Raw genomic sequence first — 20,704 nt, 5'->3', positions numbered from 1 at the left:
ACGGCAACCACTTTGGCCGCGACACTTTTCCCACAGACCACTGGATCCCCTTCTGGATAATCACCAAGCCGCAGTCAAGTTTCGCCGCGTGGTCTCAGCGATCGCAAACTACAAACCAGCACGCCCAACTGCTGCAAACCGAAACACAAACGCCGGCCAACGTCACTCGATCTCGTTTGCCTCCGGGCCACGTCCTGCAGTACTTTCCTTTTTCCAAAATCGGGCGTCCGTCGAAGCAGTTTGTCCTTGCTTTTTCTTTTCTTCTGGGGATGCTTTGCGCTCCGTCCAACTGAGCGCACTTCCCTTACTGATATACCCGAAGTCTCTTCCCCACGGCGGTTCTGCCTTTTTCCTTGCGTTCTTCATGTAAATGGTTCAATGGCCAGAGTGGCTTTTTCCGGCGTGCGTCTTTGCCTTTTTGGTCTGGGTTGTTCTTCCTCCCCTTCTGCTCTGATTTTCGGAGCGAGTGATCAAAGCTTCGCCATGACGCTGTGGAGTGGTAAGATTGGTGGACGGCGGTGGGCTGGGTGATTCGCAGCGCCGACATGTCTGCCGCGTCGTGTCGTGTCTTTGGGTCGAAACCAAGATTTCGAAACACCAAAGGTAGTCTCGACCGAATACAGCAGCCACAGGCTTCCGTCTCGTGTCAACTCGGCATTTGTTGGGGATTCACCAGACGCACTCCAACACGCCTGTTTGATGACTCAGAACGGCACCACGCCGCAGCAGCGACTCGTCCCTCCCTCGTCAAGCGTCCAGAGAAGCACAAAAATAAGAACAATGCGATTGTTGATTGATTGAACTTGCGCACAATGCTTGGCCCATGTGTCTTTGTGTGTCTAAACGAAGATGATGCTAGTGACGACGTTCGGGGAGACTACAAATTATTTGACTTGAACAGGCTCTGAGATCAGTATGCCAGGTGACTGATGCTTCACTTTGACATGAGTGATGGTAAAGTCGGGAGTTGGGGCCATGGAGAAGCCGAGGTAGCTGCCGGCTCAACATACAGACGCCGTCAATATTGAAACAAGGCAGTAGAGGGATGTAGGGGAAATCAATCCAGAGGTCAACAAATAGTCCATGGCCTATAAAGAGGAGGGCTCGCCGGCTCGCAAGCACGCGGGCAGCCCTTTGCGGGAAAACGTCGGCAGTTTTGGTAGCGGCAGAGCAACTGGGTCGTATCTCGACCGCACGCGGCGAGCCAACACTCAACCTCTACTTTGCAAGCAAAGACAAAGACGCAACCACCGACGTCGCAGGACCCAACGACACCGTCACCCGGCCCTATTGTTGATAGCAAGACAGAGTAGCGACTAGACAGAAGGCGCAGAGCGACAGAGCGACCGGTGGAGTGCCGACGACTCGTCGGTCGGGCCCCTCCCATTCCATCATCATCCAGCGACGTCCAGCTCGCCGCATCGCACCGCAACCCACCTCAGCTCTGACGGCTGCGTTTGCGAATCAGCCGTCCATCCATCCGTCCACCATCTCTCGCGCCGTCGCAAGCATCGGCAACCATGTCCAACACAATCACCGTCAGTAGCGAAGCGTCCCGTCCTGCCTTGCCAACGCTCTGTTTCACTTTGTTGCGACCAAGCTGAGCAAGGGCTGACAATGACGACGAGTGCAGGGCTCCATCTTCGGCCAGATTATCGATCGAGTCGTGTCTGCGTCGCAAAATGACTTTGAGGAGAGCGGCGTCGACCAGCAGACGCTGCAAGAGATGAGAGAGGTAGGTGGCACTTTCGCATCCTCCACCTTGTCCACGTCTGCGTCATCCAAAGCCGGCGGACCGCATGGTCGAATTGAGAGGTTGTGTTGTCTTCTCAACGCTGCTGGCTCCAGGCTGCCGGCGAGCGAGGGATGGCAGGAAAAGCGGGGTTGGCTGGGCTGGAAGGAGCCGGCGGACTCTGAGGCGATCGGGGGGCGAGGGCGGCGCTGCCACTTTGTATCTGCCTGCCTTTCGCCTATTTTATACCTCCTTCCGGCCCCGCTCCACCTGCGCCAACCTCATTTCGGCTAGCGCTCCACGTGATTGCATCACCTCCATCTTCTCACTTCACTTTACTGTTGCAACTCGAGCTAACCTTTTACAGATCTGGCAAAAGAAGCTCTCTGCCCTCCATGTTGCTCAAATGCCATGGGACCCGGCCCCGCCGCCGCCCATGCAAATCTCAAATCCTCCAACCGTCCCCTCCAACGACAGCAAGAACATGCAACAGCAGATGCAACCCCCTGCTTCTCAGCCTGCTCCATATTCCCAAAATGCCCAACCCAATCCAAGGGTCAAGCAGGAGCCTGGATACCCTCCCAACATGCAAAACTACCAGATGAACGGCTACGGCGCCATGAACGGTACCAACATTGCCCAGCAGCGTGCTGCCCAGCTGCTGCAGCAAAACTTTGGAGACCAAGCCAACGCCTCGATTGCCTCTGCGTACCCTCAAAACAATGTCGGCCTTCCCGGTCAGCAGCAGCGTCCCATGAACCTGCAGATGCCTCCCAATAGACAACAGCAGGCACAACACCCGGCGCAGCATTCACCCCAGCAGCAACAGCAGCAAGGCCCTCCGTCGCAACAGAATCCGCAGCAACATCAGAACTCGGTATACGCCGCCCAGACCGACGGTGCCGGCGATGCTGATCTGGCGGACTGGCAGGCTCTGGTTGCTTCAAGACGCGCCGAGGCTGCCGCCGACTCTAGCGCCATGCACGCCGCCGACGGGATGCTGCGGGCGCAGTTCGAACAGCGAATGGACGTGATTGAAAGCGGCTTGATGCAGCCTCTTGAGAATCTACCCAGCGCCAAAGGCAAGAAGCGTAGGACCGCGCCGTCCTCTCGCGCCGCGACCTCGTCCATTCCGCAACTGGATGGCGAGCTCGGCCTCGAGGACGAAGCGAAGCCGGAGGAGAATGACGACGAGGCCATCAACTCGGATCTCGACGACTCGGACGAGGAGCAGATCCAGGGCGAGGAGGAAGACGGTCCCCAGGGTGACACGATGATTTGCACCTACGACAAGGTGCAGCGCGTCAAGAACAAGTGGAAGTGCACTCTCAAGGATGGTATCTTGTCCACTGGCGGCAAGGAGTGAGTATCACATCTCGGACCTAAATTGGCCATCTCGCTGACTGTCGTGTCTCTAGCTACTTGTTCCACAAAGCCCAGGGCGAGTTTGAGTGGTAGGCTCGCACCTGGCTGGGTCTGTCCTCGCTACGCGGACCTAGCTGGTCGGCTTGCAGCTCAATCGCCAAGGCAACATCATCGTCTGCCCACCTCGGATATACCAGCTGCCTGCCTTCCTGGTCCCGTCATCATGAAGGTTTTCCTCTCTTTCTTTCTTTTTGTACTATAAGTCTTCCTTCTTCCCTCTTTTTCTTTTCTTTCCTCTCTTCTATCAAAGGTACGGCACGGCCACTCTTCCAACTCTTTCCAATCAGAGCACTTTTCGGAACGGGGGGCACCACTCGTAAAAAAGCCTCTTCAAACGAACGAAAAAAAAAATTCTCCAACCCAGTACTAGATTGGTCATTCCGAGGGACGCTTTTCCGGTCGGCACCAGCCGGCCGCGTCTTTGATTACAACTCTGCATGGAGATGCCTCTACTTCCTTCTGCCGGCGTTCGCATCTGCTTTCAGTTCGTGGTTCATTTCGGGAGGAAGACGCGCCAATCCAGACGACGGAACGGCTGGCCTCTGGGCGCCTACCTCTCCGTCCTTTATCAATGTCGAGCGAAATGGATTGATACGATCCGGTGGACGGCAAGCTGGCAAGCAGCTCGACAGCTAGTAGGGTCATGAGCCGAGACAGGACTGGACAGGACAGAAAAGCACCACCACGACCACCCCTCTCCCTCCACTGCCATGCACCTCATCTCATCTGCCACTGCCAATCGATCAGGTCGACGGCTTTTCGGCGTGACTGGGCTCATTCACACCGCTCTTGCCCTACTACTTCGCATTCACAACGCTGGGCCCCCCTCCTTTTCCACCAACTCTTTCCAATCTCTTCCTTTCTCTCTCTGCGCTGGCTTCTCTTGCGTCTCAACCCATCCCTCCTTTCCTCTCTCCCTCGCGTCTCGATACGGGGGGCCTGTTATGCCATCAGGGAGCGGAGAGCAAGCGGTCTGGACGGGCTTCAAGGAAAAGGGTGCGGCACCCGATCAGATGAGCCAGAGGATCGGAATAGTTCGGTAGTAGGCGGATGGATGGGTGGTGGGTGGGGTTCAAAAATTCCAATTAAAAAAATCCCAAATGCAAAAAGTCTGTGCTGCTGCAGTTTGTCGATTGCCAGATTGAAGAGAGAGATTGGCGGCGTGTGGAGTGAGTGAGTGGGTCTGGGTCTGGGTCTTGATGGCATGCTAATGGAATGATTGATGGGGGGTTGCGAGCGGAATCGAATCAAGTGCGTCAGATGCCCGGCAGATCGATGATGCCAGGTGGATGTGGTGGGGGATGTGTATGTGGACATGGGGAACGGAGGACGGACGGACGGACACGTGGATACGACGGGCGGCGCATCATCAATCAATCAATCAATCAAAAATTCATCAGTCAATCAGCAGCATGCATGCCCCCATGGCCTTCTTTCTTCGAGTGTCGAGTGTCGCGTGTCGCGTGTCGCGTGTCGAGTGTCGAGTGCGTGCGTGCGTGCGTGCGTGCTCTGAACTAGCTGACTTTGAACTTTAAAATGCGAAGAACGCACCGCACTGTAAGGTCTTTGCAGTAGTGCTGTCCAGGAGGGAGGGGAGGTGATACTGTTTTCTGGCAGGCAGGCAGGTAGGCAGGCAGGCAGGCAGTCGAGGAGTCGAGGTGTCGACGCGCGCATTGTCGACAATTGCCACCTCCATCTCTTTCTCTGCCAGTTTAGGCACCATGCTCAGATCGAGATGGTCCTCAATGATGCCTTTGGTCCTTAGGTTGCGGGGGTGGAGTGCCCTGGCTGCCCTTTCAAGGAAGGAACCCCTGAGAGAAGAGAGGAAGGAACGGGCGAGCGGGCGAGCACAGTGCGATGGATGGCAAAATCTCAATCGCGCCTTTCCTTCTTTTCTCTTTCTGTGCTCTCTCTTCCCCTCCGCTCATGGTCTTTCTTATGATTTCTTGGAGAGATAAATTTTTATACTCATCTCTACGTAGAAGATCCTGAGACGCGCGGTGGTCGAATCTCCACCGCCTGGCCCCACAACTTGTGTTGTCCTTCCCATTATATCGTGGGACTCATCCCTTTTTCACGCTCCCTGACGCCAGCGAGCACCCATCCATCCATAGAGTTGAAAAGAAAGCCATCCACTTTGACCGGCATTCCGCCCTTTTTGATCCGCCCACCAGCAAATTGAAGCAACGCCCGATCCCGATCACTCCTTGTGCGCCGACGCAGGGACTTGGGCAGAGAAAAGAAGGAAGGAAAGGAACTTGAGCAATCCGTGTAGCAACCGCCGCGTGCATACAAGGAGTCCTCGAGCGCGCCGCGCGCCAAAACCTCGCGGCGTTCAGGGAGTTCTCAGGCGACGCGCGCGCCGGAACTCGCTCGAAAAACTCCTACCGCGAGGAAGAAAGACATTCTATACGGAGAAAAACACAAATGAAAGATAAGAAAACGTCTAGACATCCATCCCGCGCCGCACTTCGCACTTCAACAGATTGTCGCATGATCGCCTCCACTCTCTAGTACCAGGCAGCGCTCAACCGTTCCCGCCCACTCACAGGAACTTTTTGATCTTATCATACTCGGCAATCTCCTTGCCGGTCGGACGCATGCTGATGCCCTCGGCGCGGATGGGGTCCTGGCCGGGCCGGCGCACCATGTGGAAGAGGCAGCCGCCCTGGGCCTCGTTGACGACGTCGTAGCTGACGACGTCGTAGAGGCCGTCGTAGCGGAAGCCGCGCAGGGGCCGGAAGCGGCCGTCGCGCTTGTGCATGTTGTGCGAGCGGATGACGCGGACGGGCTTCTTTTCTTCGACGCTGAGGATCAGGCTTTGCGTGTTGTCGCTGTACTTGCCGTCGGAGGAGTGGATGCCGGCGTAGGTGCCAGAGTACCAGAGCTCGTCGCCCTCGTCGCGGTCGTTGTATTGGGAGCCGCCGGACACGATGATGGAGTAGGCTGGCTTGCCCTTGACGGCGTAGATGCCGCCTTGGGTCGAGCCGTGGGCGCCGTCGCGCACCGTGCAGAGCTGCGTGGGCCACCACTGCCCGTTGACGAGATCTCCTTGGCCGTGGTAGGCGGCGCCAGACTTGCCAGCGAATCCGGGCTCGATGCGGTCGGTGGCGCGATTGTTTTTGGACGACCTGACGATGCCGCGCAAAAGATCGACGGAGAAGGTTTTCGTCCACCACCTGTTGTACAGCTCGAATGCGTCGGCCTGGAGGTCCCATGGGTAGTTGACGCCCTTGCTGTGTTCGACGGCGAAAATCTGAGGCAGTCCCGTCCCCTCATGGAGCATCTGAGCCCTCCTTACTGCGATCTCATTGACTTCCAGGAAGACCAATTGGTGGAGCTCCTTTCTGATGTCGTCGAATAAAAGCCCTCTGTCTTTCTCTTCGGTCTCTGCGCATCTCCTCATGAGAGCTTTGAATTTGCCAAGCTTGGCATACACACCGATATTACCGCCGCCGCCCCTGACTCTAGTTTGCAGCTGTTGTGTCTTGATCTTGCTATACCAGGCGGGCCAGATGAGCTTCCGTTTTGGTGCCATTGACTCTTGGCCGAAGGTCTCTGGTTTCTCGCCATGGTAATCAAGGAAGCCATTCTTGGAAACTTCCACACCAAACTTGCGCTTGAGATTCAGTGGCTTATCCTGATCGGGAGCCGGAAACTGCTTCGGGGACAGTCCGGGGTTCTGATCTTGCCATTTCTCGTACCGCTTCTTGACCTGAAAGCAATCCTTTTGCGTTGGATGTGGGTCTCCAGATGTGTTGTCTCCTGAGTTCCTGGTCTTCTTCTCCATCCGGTAGAGCACTTCCGCATTGATATGGGCCTGCACGACATCTTCAGTGATGCGTTTGCCGGCAAGATATACCAAGTCTTCGCCGCCAAGACCTTCCCATTTTGTGAGGTCGGCACTGGGCCAAAGCTTAGTGAGACGACGTCGCGTATGGTCGGCCATGACTTGAGGCGTGGTCGACATCGACTCGGCCACCTGTGGTTTAGGTCTTGAATTGGCGGGCTGACTCTGCCGGCGTCTGTCGGACCACACGTTGACAGGTGTCTGCTTTGGCGGGTGAGGTTCTCGTGCAGTCACGCTGGTGTCAACGGGACTGGCCGCAGACGTAGCTGATGGACGTCGTTGGTCGCCTGGAGACTCAGGTCGTCGAGTCTTCTCGTTGCTTGACTCGACGATGACTGTCTTGGAGGATTGAGCATCAGGCGCGGGGGGAGAGTCTTGCCGTGAGCGAGAGGATGTAGCAGCCGCAGAGTCAGAGCCTTGCTGAGGACGAGAGGATGTATTAGGCGCGGAGGCAGAGTCTTGCCGCGGATGAGAGGATGTGTCAGGCGCATGAGCAGAATCTTGTCGAGGACTAGAGGATTTGTTGGGCGCAGAGGCCGCAGAGTTTTGGCGAGGACGAGAGGAAGCATCAGGCGCAGGGTCAGAGGCTTGTCGAGGACGAGAGGAAGCATCAGGCGCGGGGTCAGAGTCTTGTCGAGGACCAGAGGACGTATCAAGGACTGGGACGGAGTCTTGTCGAGGATGGCAAGGTTGCACGGATGAACGGCCAGACTCGACGTGATGAGCCTCAGGAGATTTGTTCGGAGCAACCGACGAACGTGACTTTTGATGGCTGGGAGCCATGGGCGACTGACGAGGAGAAAATGCAGAGAGGGAGATCGGGGAAGAGAGGGAAGAGGACGACGCTCGAGAACCGGTAGTGTCAATTTGACGCAGTGGAGGATCAGGACCTGAAAGATCTTTCGATGCAACAGCTGGTGACGGAGGCGAAGAATGAGTACCAGCTTCGTCTGCATCACGAGAGCCTGAAGCATCATCATCTTGGGGAACGGAGTCATCAACGGCCATGGGCTCGTACGACTTCCTGCGGCTTAGAGGCACCATCAGTGGACTCTCCGGCTGGGCAGAAGCCGGCGAAGCTCGAGCTGTTGCGCTACTAGTGCCGGGCGAACGTGGAGCATCCGTTCCAGTAGGGTGATGACTTCGCGTAGTACCTTCTGCCGAAGTCCCCGTAGGCACTTGCGTATGAGGAGTGCTCGTACGCTCCTGTGGTGTAGGGCCCGCAGAAACAACAACGAGGCTAGGTTCGCGCTCCCTTGATATTTCTTGCGGGTGATTGGGAGAAGTAGTTGAACTCTCCTCGAGATTCCGAAGCGAGGTCTCGTTTACGGTGGCAGTCTGATTTAAGACTTCACCTTCTCCAGCCGAAGGAATGTTACGAGCGTTGCTGGTCCTTTGTCCTATTCGGTCCGTTGTGCTTATGCCAGGGGGGTTCAAGGCACCATCTCGAGGGCCAGTGGGAGATCCTCGTGATTCAGCCGCAGCTGTAGTTGAACGACTGTCTTGCGCGTGTCCGCTAGAAATCTCAATCACGGCGTGTTCGGGTGAGGTGTGTGGTAGTCGAGGTGAAGTAGAAGCACCTGGAGTCGGCCGAGCAACCTCCTGCTTAATAGAAATCGAAGGTGTGTGTTGGTTGGAAACACTCCTACGCCGCGCAGTTTGAGCCTCCTCTGGTGAACGTTGTTGAGTCTGGACAGGAGAGGTTCTAGGCCGTATGTTAGAGAATCTAGGTGATGCTGAAGCCGCAGGTGAAGGTCCAGGTGCCGCAGGCAGCAATGCGGCAGACGCTCTTGGAGAGGGCGCAGATGGAGACTGGATAGCTCGAGGCGCAGGCGCAGGCCCAGGCCCAGGCCTCTGGGCCGGTTGGCCGTGTGAGTGAGCGACATACGAGCTTGTATTCTGGTTGTAGGTCGGCGCAGTTGGAGGCGTTGGGGGGTGAGGGGTGTAAGGGCTTCCGTGGTGGTTGCTAGCCATGGCAGCTGGGGCAGTTGGGAAAGTGTCGTGAGATTGGCCGACCTGATGGTACGCGGAATTCCAGGTGTTCGGCATGGTCGGAGTCATGTTCCGAGGCGGATAAGTGGCCATGGGCGGTGCTTGACTTGTCGGTGCTTGACCTGTGTTGACGAATGCTCCCTGTGCATCTACTCTCTGCCTCTGAGCTGGGTGGTTGTTTCCACGATCAGTATTCCACTCTGGAAGCTTCCGCTTATGCGCAGACATGGTCTGTTGGAGTGGAGAGTGCGTCGTGCCCTGAGGAGGCTACGAGAAGAAGAAGCTGTTGTTAGTGTTGACTGCGGAAGCTAAGTGAGGTGGACGTGGCGTACTCCCATCAGTGTAGAGGCCGGCGCCGCCTGGCTTCTGCCGAGCTGCTGCGCATCGCGACGTTGTTGCTCTTCAGCCAGCCATCTCTGTCGTAAGTAGTTTTGGCCCTGGACGAACCCGTCTAGCACTGATGGCTGAGGAATTCTAAGCCATGCAGAGGCCTCATCGATCCACGCTTGGCTGAGAACCATGCTGAGTGAAGGTTCATTGAGTGCTCAGCACCTCAAAGCTATGAAACAATAGAGATGTCAGCTAAGGGTTTGTATGAGTGCCACGAAGGTTGAGAGAAGAGAACGAGGAGGTGTAGTGACGAAGGATGGTGTGGGGTTAGGTAAAGAGCAGGTCTTAAGTATCATGGAGCATTACGCTTAGGGCAGCTCTAACCCTAGGTAGGTCCCGCGACTGCTACTTACGCACAGACCCATCTATCATAACGACTCTGGGGGAGGTGCACATATGGTGGGGTCTCACTTGGTAACAGTGGCTTTAAGAGAGCTTCGCTTGGGCATCAACGGCCCGGAAGACTCGGACAAATTGCGTTTTCAACCGCTATAAAAAAGCTTGAGGTTATTGTAGATAGCCAATGGTCTGATCTGCCGGATCTGCCCTGGTTCAAGGCGCGTTGGATTTGTGCTGCTCCAGGTAACGCGTGTTGACTCGAGCAGCTCGTGAGTTGGTGGCGCTCCAGAGGTTAGAGCCGCCGAGTCCAGCTTTTGATAGAGAATGTCGAACAAGCGGTAATGACGCAGGAATGTGGTGGTTCGTCTGTAAGAGGAGGAGGTTGTGTGGCGGGAGGAAGTGTGTTTGGTTCGTTGACAGTCGAGGCACGGATCCACCAATCAAAATATGCGGAGCCGAGGGTTCTTCCTTCCGAACGCGCGCGCGCCATCGCCGAAGCACGTGATTGGCTGAGTCCACTCAATTAGGAAGTCTAATTAGGTGAATGTCCAGCCATCGAACTTCCCTACTTGACCTTCTTCATTACTCAAGGACAATCTGGTGAATAAATAATGTATAGGATTATATAGTCAAGGATGGCCTTCTGAGGAATGCTGGAGTATGCTTGCAATCTAAGAAATGGAAAACAAATTTGAGCACACTTCGTGCTATAGTCCGTGCCGTGGTTTGCCAAATCGACATCGAGAAATACCAGAAGAACCCCAAACGCCCCCTTCCGTGCTATGTGTATGTAAAGTACCCAGTCATTTTATCCACGCCCGAGAAAATGCAGCAGCAGTCGTGCTTCGTGATGATCAAAAATCCAATACGAGAGCCAGCTCCTTCTACTTTGTCGCTTGTCCTAGAACCTCGTGCTCGACGACAGCGTCAGCAGGGCTCTTGTTCGATGCCGCAGTCAAGTCATCGTTCTCGTAAAGATCAGTCGTGACGGCAATCCATCCCCGGACCTTGCCTCGCGAGTCCAGAATCTTCCAGTCGCCTGATTCGGTGGATTCGATGACCTCCATGTCCTTGCCCTTGGCCGCTTCTGCTTCCTCTTCAGCGTCGATGCGGCTGGTCTCGGCGACCTCGTAACCGTTCTCGCGCATCATTTGAAGAATGCAGCGGGTGTTGAGATGGAGGATGCGCTCCGGCTCCTCCACGTGGAAGATGGTCTTGGAAATCCACTTGAAGAGGAGGCCGAAGTCGGATTGCGAAAGATGTGCCGAGGACACCGGGTAGAAGAAGCGAGGGCCGGGTTTCGTTTTCTTCGGCGAACTTGTCGACGGATCCTCCGAGAGCAGCCGCTTGGTTTCTTTCATATGCACTGTCCAATTGTAAAAGGCTTCGCTAAGGATCGCCACCACAGTGGTCCCGCCAGGTCCAGGTGGCGCATAACAAGGCAAAGGCTTGTCCTTGAGCCACCTGGTATTCGGGCTCTGCAAAGGAAGACACCACATGTCTAGGAGCACAACAGGAGAAGACGCGGTTATTTGCTTCGCGATTTGCGACGTAGCCTTTGGCGAGAAGAGCGGTATGTAGGCGTACTTGCGCTCTGGGCTCGTCTGCCAGTAGACTGTCTTGACGAGTTGATGCATGGTTGCAGCGCCAAAACTATGGCCCGCCCAAACAATTGAGCCGGGCCGGTGCATGTCAAGCTTGCCCTTGAACATGGAGAGCAACTTGCTCGTGTCCAGCTTCTTGTTCTTTGACTTGTTCTCATCCAGATTCCTGATCTCATCACCAGCATCCATTTTGAGCATGGAGTCATGGATGAGACCAAGCTCCCAGAGACGAATCTTGAGCTGCTCATCTCTCTTTTCCCACACATCATCCCTTGGTTCATGTGAAAGTGTGACGTAGTCGACCGCTTTCGCTGGGGTGTTTGCCGTGGCTCGAATGTACGAAATTGGGCAGCTGCCGTCTCTATGTTCAGGACAGACTACGACGACTCCGTGGCTCGCAACAGAGCCAGTTATTTGCGAGTATGCGTTCCTCGTGCCTCCTAAGCCGTGCGAAAAGACCATGACTGGCCAACGGGAGAATTTGGTTGGGGGCGAAAGGAGTGGCGCATTCCGGTGGACGGGAATGTTGATGTAGTACATGAGTTGGGTGAAGAATCTGTTGCGAATAAGCAATGGCTTTGCAATTGATGGAAGCGCACGTACGCAAAGACGCTGGCGAAGGCCGAGTTGGCGCCCATGAAGCGGGCGTAGGCTGCCATGTAGCCCCTTTGCGGGTTTGGTATCCATCGCACAGGCCGATCGTTAGCGGAGGGTTCGCAGGGGTAGAAGATGCGGTATGCGACTGTGGATAGACTCGAGTCGGGCGCCGGGCTGGGAGAATCCAAGTCGGCGACGGGTATTTCGACGTCGATAGATCCGACTTTGTAGGGACCAGAGTACTCTGGCAGAGAGGAGACGGGTTTGAGGCTCGACAGCCAAGACATGATGGGCGACGAGGGAGAAGAAGATGGTGAGGTTGGAATTTCAAGGCGCTGAGGCAGCCATATAGGATTGTGTGTGTGGAAATGGGCGGCCGTCAGAGGAAGGTGGGAGAAAGTTGTGCAGGCGAATCCGGGACCTGGACACGCGACACTCGATGACGTTAGATGTCAGCCCCGGACGATGCGCACGTAGCGCCGTCGGCGGTCCGAAGCGGCCGGCGGGGGCGTTCGAGGGCTCTGTCGAATGCCGCACATGTCGATATGGTCCGGCAAGGTGCTGGTATATTCGTTGGTGAGGGAGGACAAGACGAGACGATGGTTTTGGGTGGAAAGTGTCGCGTGCCAGGTTCTGTCAAGGTGATGATCCCAGAGCTGCGGTCCGGCGCAGGGCTGCTCCTCGGCGGTGCGACGAGCTAAGCGAAGGCAGCATCCATGGATGAACATTATTCTGGACTTTCACTTTTTCTGGGTTGTCGATGCGGACGAGATAGACTTGACGATGCCATGAGGTACGTTCGAGATGTGACGGTTGAGGATGGAAGAAAGTATGTACTTCTGCGTTGTGCCACGACTTTTGGCACCAAGGCCTCGGTCTGATCTCTAATCATGATTGCCTTTCTTGTCGCTTTGTGATCGACGCGGGCTGGCGGAATATGCTTACGCGAAAATGGAGATGCGTCCATCAGTTGTCCCAGTGCGGAGATCCCCTCCCCCAAGAAGCAGATGCAGCTTCAAGTGAGTGCTGCTACGCCGCTGCAGACACGGTCTGTTTCACCATTCATTTGGAACTGCACTCGGTATACGCAAATGAGTCAAGCTATGGCAGCATTGGGTTCACCGGTGCAACTGGTGCGAGCGCTGTACGAATATTCCATCCTGAGATGTGGCTCCACGGCCAGCGGCTGAGAGAAAAAGCGACAGCTTGAGTGACGCGTGCGCTATCGAATCAAACAATTTGATTCCTCTACAAATGATGCCTTTATTCATGTGAACTGTGGCTGTTCACGTCTTGTGACTTCGGATCGTGCCGTAGCAAGCGAGGACCACGCGGTGGGCCATGCGAACGGCGCGCTGCGCTCCCATCCATGCCAGTCGATGCGCTGTCGCCGTTACCACACCCGCCGGCATCCCCAGCCTACACGCATTACCGTTGCCTTTCACGTCATTTTGCTCCTCCACCAGAGACGACCCTTTGCTCCCTCTCGACCCACTACAACTCCACTCTATCACCATGGTTCGCCAACGGGCGCCCTCCGCGGCGTCCACCAACTCGTCCGCCGCCGTTCGCGACCAGGTACGCCGACCTCTCGAGCTTCACACTCCTCCCAAGAAGCTGCCCGACGCTGACTTCGTGAGCAGGAGCTTGGAAGCATGTACGACTATCTCGCCAAAATAATACTGCTCGGGCCAAGTGGTTGTGGAAAGTACGCGCCTCCCCCCAAGCTACCCGGCGATCGAAGCCTGACCCATCCAGGTCCTGCCTTTTGCACCGCTTTGTCAAAAACGAATGTACGGACCTCTGAATATCCTTGGTTGGCCATGGTTCTGAGAATAATGTGTAGGGAGAGTCTATTCCTCGCAAACGATCGGTGTCGAATTCGCGTCCAAGATCATCAAGGTCGGCACCGGTGCGCGACGAAAGCGCATAAAGCTCCAAGTAACTATCCTCCCCTCCGCCGACGCATCTATTTACTCACCGTGGTAGCTGTGGGATACTGCTGGAACCGAACGCTTTCGCGCCGTCTCGCGCTCTTACTATCGCGGCGCCGCGGGCGCAATCCTAGTCTACGATATTGCCTCCTACGCCTCGTTCCGAGCTCTCCCTACCTTCCTCAATGACGCCCGAGCTCTCGCATCCCCAGATCTTACCGTTATACTTGCGGGAAACAAGACTGATCTTGCAGATGGCGAATCGCACTTCGATACGGAACCTTCCTTGATAGACGAGCCGCTTCCTACACCATCGAGCACAAACAGTAGCACAGCGGCTTGGGGGTCGATGAGGTCAAACAGAGGCATCGGATTCGGAACACAGAGTACCGCAACCACTGCGACGGAAGGGAGAGAGGTTCCTGTCGACATTTCAACGCGATGGGCCACCGACACCTCCATACCAGTCAGCATGGAGGTATCGGCACTCTCCGGCGATAACGTCGAAGAGCTGTTTGCCCGTCTGGCGCGCATGATCTTGACCAAGATTGAGATTGGCGAAATTGATCCGGACGACCCGCAGAGCGGCATCCAATACGGCGACAGTGGTGGGTGGAGCGGCTACGTCGATGATGACGGCAGCATAAAAAGCGGCACCACAGACGGTGCGGGCACCCGGCGACGGCGCAAAGGCAAACACCGGGGAGCCGCTCTATTGACTGGGGTGCAAGAATGGGAAGAGGTTTTCCGCATGCCAGGGTCTCGCAGAAGAGGGGGATGCTGCTAGCACGAGACGCGCCTTTTCATTTTTTTTCGTTTTCTCTGTCATTTCTTCATGGCTTGGAACCATTCGTGGGCGTTTTGGTAGAGGCCCCGGATTCATCCTCTTTCCCCTGCACATTTTACGTCCTTGGTGCATGTCGTTTTCAATTCCCATCTGACGTTCGAGTTCTTCAGTGTAGTCCACATGTGTTGCTTTTGGACACAACTTCTTTTGTACTAATTCTTCACTTGTGATGAGGATTGACAGGAGACTCACGATACCACCAAATAATCTGCCCAGGCGGGACGAGATGACTTGGCGAGACTGCCTTGAATTGTTCTCAACCACCCGGTCATTTCTATTTATCCGCGAAGCCCTGCTTCCTCTCCCAGGCTTGGTGCTAGGTAACCAAGGACGTGACTTACCCAAACGCGCTCCCGATCAGAGATGCGTGCAAATGTTTTGCACATTCAAGGTCTGTTCGGGTCATCCCCAGAGTCCATGAACAAGCAGACGGCGCTTTTGATAGACTGATTTGGTCAGGTTTTTTGCGTTCTGGCCTCGAATGCCTTGCGCAAACCCCGAATTCTCGCCCCAAGCCATGTCCTTGGGTTTGAAGCCACACCTCGGAAGCGGAGGTCCCGCTTTGTTGAAGACGACGAAGCTTGACAACGTCATCGATTCCCCGACCCGGGCGAATGGAGACTGTGGAGGACAAGCTTTATGACTAACCAAACAATCTTTTTCTTCAAAAAATGCTTGCGTCGACCAACCACATTGAAGAGAATTGAGCAAATATCATCGTCCACGACGAACACTGTGAGGCTTCCTGCGAGTCAGCTGTCTCTTTCCAGCCGCGGACCAAGGCTGGCCAGATTGACCGGTTCGGTGCTTTCCAAGACTCGTGCCAACAGTTGTTGAGCTCGCCAACATCTTATCAAGCGAATCCTCACCGGCATGATTGGACGCCGCCAGCTCGTGGTTACGAACTGCATCGACAGCAACGCTACCCGATTGGAACACCACAAGCAGCCGGCCCAGAATAACGACGTTCATTCTCCGACAACGCCATGGCTCTGCAGAAAGGGGCCCCACAAGGCGGTCACACTGCTGGACGAGCACCCCATGCAGATGCGGGGCCCCGGATTAACCCTGTCGACACGCATCAATCACAATTCCCCCGGACCCCACAATGCCTGTCTAGTGCCGGGAGCTTGTTTCCCCCACACACCTAAAGACGACCCTTTCCATCCTCGGACGCGCCTTTCTCCTCAACGGCGTGCCTGCCACAAGTAGACAGCCAAGAGATTTGGAGGGCGTGCGCGGCGTGTCACCCGAGGGTGTCGCTCAGGATCATCACGGCCGCTGGCCCTTGGCGGCGACCCAGCAATGCGGGGCACGACGTCGTCCACCAACGCTGTAAATAGGGACTTGCAGCCCGGGTGTTACTAGAAATACCTCCCCGGCCGACCTTTTGTGTCCTCAACCCCGCCGCCCTGTGCTTACTGGTGTTGCCATGTCTTCCTCTCCCGACGACAAAGCGTTTACTTCTGCGGAACTAGGGAAGAATCAGACGGAGCATATCGACCATGTCGATTCGCATGGCTCAGACGCGTCGCAAGATGCCGTCGCCGCGTTTGGCTACTCGCCGCAAGAGCAGAGGAAGCTCATTCACAGAATTGACAGGCGTCTGGTCGTGACGGTGGGCGTCATGTACTGTATCAGTCTGATGGACAGGACGAATTTGTCTGCGGCAAACATTGCTGGGTATGGAAGTCCTATTGAACCTCATCACTTGAAGTGTCCGCTGATGACTCCCAGCATGTCGGTCGAGCTCGACATGGTCAAGGGCTACCGCTACGTGAGTACTAACGCAGAGTCTCCCATCAACGAATTCGACTGATCTGAATTCCTCAGTCTCTCGTGACGCTTGTCTTCTTCATCACCTACGTCGTCTTCCAGCCTCTCTCAACCGGACTCGTGCGCAAGATTGGCCCCCGTCTGCACCTTGCAGCCATAACTGTCTTTTGGGGCGCCACCATGATTGGCATGGGCTTCGCTCCCACGTGGAATGCTCTTGCCGGCCTGCGAGCTCTGTTGGGTATCTTCGAGGTCAGCATCCCTCGATCGTATGGGAACAGGATAATGCTGAAAACCGTAGGCTGGATTCTTCCCTAGCGCCGTCTACCTCCTGTCGACTTGGTACGTGAGGTGTAAGTCCTCCTGAACCTTTGCAGCAGGGAGGTTGCTGACTGGTGGGCAGATGACATGGGAAAGCGCTACTCCGTCTTCTACATCATTGGCTGCGTAGCTTCAGCCTGCGCCGGTATACTAGCATATGGCCTGATGCAAATGGACGGTCTGGCCAATCTTTCAGGGTGGAAATGGATATTCATCATTGGTTTGATGAACCCGGCCGACTGTTTTAAAAGTGTAGAAACTGAAATTCATCACAGAGGGAGTTCTCACCTGCGTCGTTGGCTTCGTTGGCTACTTCGCGCTCGTTGGATTCCCCGACTCCAAACACAAATCATGGCGCTTCCTCACCGAGCGCGAGACCGCTTTCATCATTGCCAGAGTGAACGCGGACAGGGGCGACGCCAAAACGGAGCCCTTCACCGCACGTAAATTCTTCGGCGCCGGCCTCGACCTCAAAATCTGGGGCTACGCTCTGGTGTTTTTCGGAACGACAACCATCACGTACGCACTCGCCTACTTCCTTCCCATCATCCTGCACGAAAACATGGGCTTCAGCATCGGCGCGTCGCAATGCCTGGTGGCGCCGCCGTACGTCTTCGCCGCGCTCATCATCTACGCCGATGGCTACGCCGGCGACCGCTGGAAGCTGCGCGGCCCGGTGATCTTGTTCAACATGGTCATTTGCCTCATTGGCTTGCCCATCATGGGCTTTCATAAGAACTCGGGCGTCCGCTACTTTGGCGTCTTCTTGGTTACGGCCGGCGCGAATGCGAATGTGCCGGCGACTATGAGTTATCAGGCGAACAATATTAGGGGCCAGTGGAAGCGCGCTTTTTGCAGCGCCACGTTGGTTGGCTTTGGTGGCGTGGGCGGCATTGCTGGGAGCTTGGTTTTCAGGTGAGCACTCCTTGCACTGTGGACTGCAAAAGAAAATGTCGACTTCAGGGGTCGGCTCCAATTGTTTGTGGCACATGGGGAGCATTAGAGGGGCATCTGTAGGGAGCATTCGAGCGCCCCCGCCCTTGGAGTGCCTTTCTCTTTTCCCGCCTCGACACACCCGCGCGGTCATGACGCTAACGTATGTCTCGTCGCAGGACTCAAGATGCCCCCGAGTACCGGCCGGGCATCTACGCGTGCATAGCGTGCGCGCTGATGAACATGCTGGTTGTCCTGGTGCTGGGCGGCTTTTTCCGCGTCGCCAACCGGCGCGCGGCGAGAGGAGAGATTGTCTTGGAGGATTCAGATGTGAGTCTTTCCCCCTTTCAGCATCCCCTCACTCTGGCTCTGGCTGACTGACATCGTGCACAGAATGAGGGAGACAGAGGCTTCCGCTACACATATTAGGGGAGGCTTGTTGTCTGATTTGCATTGTATTGTGGTTTTGAGACATCAATGTACATACAAGTGTTTTTGATGCTCGGGCATGTCTAGCGTCAAGCGAAAACTCACTGAACCCCTCTTGCGGTTCGGTTCTCACTGTGCGCGCTCAACTGGTCTGTTCAAAACTAGTATATAATTCTTCTGTTGGATCCCATCGCTGTTGTCGATAACTCACTGCTCATTCCATCACAACAGTTGTATTGTAATCTTGCACCTCACCACCAAATCAGCACTCTACCGACCACCATTCCCAATGCCCCCGAGTAAAGAGCCTTCATGGACAACCCTCGAACCGATCCTCGTACGCCTGGGCCTGATCGTTGTGATCAGCCTGCACTACATTGAGTCGGGTCAGCCACCCACGATTACCCGACAGAACGACGATGGCAGCAACGATCTGGCGGTACTCCTGTACGGTGCGTCGGTCGGCTGGGTCGGCGGCCTTTACTTGCCAATGTTCCAATTGGCACGGCTGGCCGAGGTGCCGTTCTGGATCAGGGGTGCGTTTTTCCTGCTGACTCTGATGCGCCCTTGGGCGTTCCTGTGGGAGCTTCTGAATGGGTTTGCGGCGGAACTTGAGAGATGGGAGGAGGAAGAAAACCAAAGATTGCCAGAGCGTCGAGCACAGGGGAACGCACCGCGACGGCAATCTGCACCAACTCCTCCAGCTCCAGCGGCCGCCGCAGCCGCAACCACTACCAACAAGACATATCTCTTGCTTGCCAGAGTCATCGCCTCGACCGCCATCACCCTCGTTCTAATCACCGCCTCCGGCTTCCATTTCATCTGTTCGCCCGGCGCCGATCCATACGACTACTACTGCCACCAGTTCATCCAAAACATTCCCTGCCTCTCCTCGGGGCTCCGCTCCCTCAAGGACTACTCTCGCGTGCTCCACGACGACTTGGTGCGCCTGCTCCAGCTTTCGTCTTTCGGGCTGACGCTTTGGCTGTCCGACTTTCGGCAGTGGGCCGTCTTGCAGTTTCTTTGGAGTGCAGACGTCCTGACTGGCCTGACTGGCACAAGACTCGCCGTGTCCGGGCTGGTGGTCTGGGTGTTGGAGCTGATAGAGGGGCAGTGGATGGAGGAAGACGAAGGGGGTGAGGGAGTTGCTCGTCAAAGGCAAGAGCGAGGAGCAGAAGAGCGAGCGGTGGTCCTTCCAGAGGCGGTCCTTCCAGAGCAAGTCCATGTACCGGCTCATCATCCAGCAAGCCGGATCCGCGACTTCGACGAGGTGCCGCAAGTGCCGGCTCAGCTGCCACCGTCACCACCACCAAGCGCTCGTAGCGACGAAGTCGTAGCGGACAACGCCCAGCAGCCGGGCCAGAACGACGATGCCGCTGCAGAGCATCGGCCTGTAGAGGCAGCACGCGAAAATGTCGACCCTCGTGTCGTCGACCAGCAGGCTGTATCTGCGGACATGCGGACGCGCGCTGAATACCTCGTTCGTGCCCCCTGATCCACCCCCTGCCCTTTCTAGCCTACCTTTTACCCTCACTCTCCCATCAACCGCCAAACATTTGCAACTAACCCTCTACACACCGTAGGCCCACGTCGCCGACAGAATTGCCACGGCCCGCGCACCGGCCGACCAGGCCCTCGCCATCTCCAACGCCATGGCGGACGAATGGGCCGCCGGAATCGCGCTACCCCAACTCTCCGAAATCATCAAGTCGGAATTTCGCCTGCTGTCGCCGCCGCTCTCGCCCGCAGAGCGAGCCATGGTGCGATTCACGCTGGTCGCGCATCTTCAGTCTGACCGCGCGAAACGTAGAGCAGAGCAGCGCGTGTTCTCCGCCTGGATGTGTCAGGGCGTGCTCTTCGCGCGTCTCAAAGTGCTGCTGAAGCGGGTCGGGGTCGCGGCGTTTGCGGACGAGGAGCTGCTGAGCGCGGCGGCACGAGTAGGCGTCCATGCTTCGAGAGAGATGCCCCGCGACAAGACCAATCCAGATCAGGGGCACGACGGCAACGAGAAAGACCCAGACTTCGATTTCGCTCAGCACCTGCCCCGCCTCGTGCAGGCGCTCGTGCTCAACGATCGAGAAGGCGGGTTTGGCAAGATGCGGGCTCGGTCGCAGCAACTTGCGGAGGAAGAGAAGACGGCACGGAGGGTTCATGCGGAGGGGGGTGACCACGAGCAGAGGCTCCGATGCGAGTGGATCAGGATGGAGAAGCATCTATTTGCGGGTCTGGTGCGGAAGTTGGAGGTGGGTGAAAGACGGGAGAGGAAGGAGAGGAAGGAAAGAGCGAGGCAACGTAGAGCAGAATGAAGGGTGGTGAGATGGGATGTACAGGCCATTTCCTTTGGGTAGACAGGCGTCGAGGTTTGAGTGTTTGCGAGACTTGTAGACCAAATTGGATTAGAGGGATAGACGATCTTCTTTGAAAACTCAAAAGCTCCCAGATGCAGCAAAAGCAGAAAATCCAACCACGCCGTAGATGACAAAGCTCTCTCCCCCCAAGTCGCAACGCACGCTCAATCGCCCTTCAAGTGAAGCT

The 20,704-nt window shown here is 56.1% G+C and overlaps 7 protein-coding genes across 7 annotated transcripts; 4 read left to right on the top strand and 3 right to left on the bottom strand.

The window, feature by feature from the left end:
• Positions 1 to 1,593: 1,593 nt before the first annotated feature.
• Positions 1,594 to 3,495, top strand: BKA78DRAFT_191306 (transcription factor IIA, alpha/beta subunit-domain-containing protein). Its single transcript, XM_066883581.1, has 2 exons — positions 1,594 to 3,094; positions 3,151 to 3,495. The coding sequence occupies exons 1-2, from the start codon at positions 1,800 to 1,802 to the stop codon at positions 3,188 to 3,190; spliced, it is 1,335 nt and encodes a 444-aa protein (XP_066741455.1). The 5' UTR covers positions 1,594 to 1,799; the 3' UTR covers positions 3,191 to 3,495.
• A 1,672-nt stretch (positions 3,496 to 5,167) lies between these two features.
• Positions 5,168 to 5,541, bottom strand: BKA78DRAFT_191291 (uncharacterized protein). The gene has a single exon (XM_066883580.1). It carries the CDS (start codon positions 5,446 to 5,448, stop codon positions 5,221 to 5,223), a length of 228 nt encoding a protein of 75 aa, XP_066741454.1. The 5' UTR covers positions 5,449 to 5,541; the 3' UTR covers positions 5,168 to 5,220.
• Positions 5,542 to 5,702: 161 nt separating this feature from the next.
• BKA78DRAFT_355668 (uncharacterized protein) lies at positions 5,703 to 9,520 on the bottom strand (the record flags this gene model as incomplete). Its single annotated transcript, XM_066891944.1, has 3 exons — positions 5,703 to 8,712; positions 8,896 to 9,266; positions 9,332 to 9,520. The coding sequence occupies 3 exons, from the start codon at positions 9,518 to 9,520 to the stop codon at positions 5,703 to 5,705; spliced, it is 3,570 nt and encodes a 1,189-aa protein (XP_066741453.1).
• Positions 9,521 to 10,612: 1,092 nt separating this feature from the next.
• Positions 10,613 to 12,216, bottom strand: BKA78DRAFT_333117 (platelet-activating factor acetylhydrolase; the record flags this gene model as incomplete). Its single annotated transcript, XM_066890049.1, has 2 exons — positions 10,613 to 11,888; positions 11,936 to 12,216. The coding sequence occupies 2 exons, from the start codon at positions 12,214 to 12,216 to the stop codon at positions 10,613 to 10,615; spliced, it is 1,557 nt and encodes a 518-aa protein (XP_066741452.1).
• Positions 12,217 to 13,444: 1,228 nt separating this feature from the next.
• Positions 13,445 to 14,650, top strand: BKA78DRAFT_333116 (P-loop containing nucleoside triphosphate hydrolase protein; the record flags this gene model as incomplete). The annotated part of the gene is made up of 5 exons (XM_066890048.1): positions 13,445 to 13,507; positions 13,573 to 13,637; positions 13,688 to 13,722; positions 13,776 to 13,870; positions 13,919 to 14,650. The coding sequence occupies 5 exons, from the start codon at positions 13,445 to 13,447 to the stop codon at positions 14,648 to 14,650; spliced, it is 990 nt and encodes a 329-aa protein (XP_066741451.1).
• Positions 14,651 to 16,327: 1,677 nt separating this feature from the next.
• Positions 16,328 to 18,412, top strand: BKA78DRAFT_346229 (MFS general substrate transporter). The gene is made up of 8 exons (XM_066890515.1): positions 16,328 to 16,393; positions 16,448 to 16,487; positions 16,544 to 16,738; positions 16,788 to 16,839; positions 16,890 to 17,027; positions 17,083 to 17,722; positions 17,920 to 18,070; positions 18,134 to 18,412. Exons 1-8 carry the CDS (start codon positions 16,338 to 16,340, stop codon positions 18,167 to 18,169), a joined length of 1,308 nt encoding a protein of 435 aa, XP_066741450.1. The 5' UTR covers positions 16,328 to 16,337; the 3' UTR covers positions 18,170 to 18,412.
• Positions 18,413 to 18,458: 46 nt separating this feature from the next.
• On the top strand, positions 18,459 to 20,475 carry BKA78DRAFT_355664 (uncharacterized protein; the record flags this gene model as incomplete). Its single annotated transcript, XM_066891943.1, has 2 exons — positions 18,459 to 19,649; positions 19,753 to 20,475. 2 exons carry the CDS (start codon positions 18,459 to 18,461, stop codon positions 20,473 to 20,475), a joined length of 1,914 nt encoding a protein of 637 aa, XP_066741449.1.
• Between the last annotated feature and the right edge of the window lie 229 nt (positions 20,476 to 20,704).

This window comes from Phyllosticta capitalensis, assembly GCF_038381095.1.
Source record: "Phyllosticta capitalensis strain CBS 128856 chromosome Unknown BKA78scaffold_9, whole genome shotgun sequence".
Classification (NCBI taxonomy): domain Eukaryota; kingdom Fungi; phylum Ascomycota; class Dothideomycetes; order Botryosphaeriales; family Phyllostictaceae; genus Phyllosticta; species Phyllosticta capitalensis.
This window is presented reverse-complemented; position numbering and strand designations above follow the sequence as displayed.

Excerpts from the sequence above, each read along its gene's own strand:
- BKA78DRAFT_346229 (XM_066890515.1), top strand. The coding sequence starts at position 16,338 with ATGTACTGTATCAGTCTGATGGACAGGACGAATTTGTCTGCGGCAAAC. Across the intron at positions 16,739-16,787 it reads CTCTGTTGGGTATCTTCGAG|GCTGGATTCTTCCCTAGCGC; the intron begins GTCAGCATCCCT and ends TGAAAACCGTAG. Across the intron at positions 17,723-17,919 it reads GCTGGGAGCTTGGTTTTCAG|GACTCAAGATGCCCCCGAGT; the intron begins GTGAGCACTCCT and ends GTCTCGTCGCAG.
- BKA78DRAFT_191306 (XM_066883581.1), top strand. The coding sequence starts at position 1,800 with ATGGTCGAATTGAGAGGTTGTGTTGTCTTCTCAACGCTGCTGGCTCCA. Across the intron at positions 3,095-3,150 it reads TTGTCCACTGGCGGCAAGGA|CTACTTGTTCCACAAAGCCC; the intron begins GTGAGTATCACA and ends TCGTGTCTCTAG.
- BKA78DRAFT_191291 (XM_066883580.1), bottom strand. The coding sequence starts at position 5,448 with ATGCACGCGGCGGTTGCTACACGGATTGCTCAAGTTCCTTTCCTTCCT.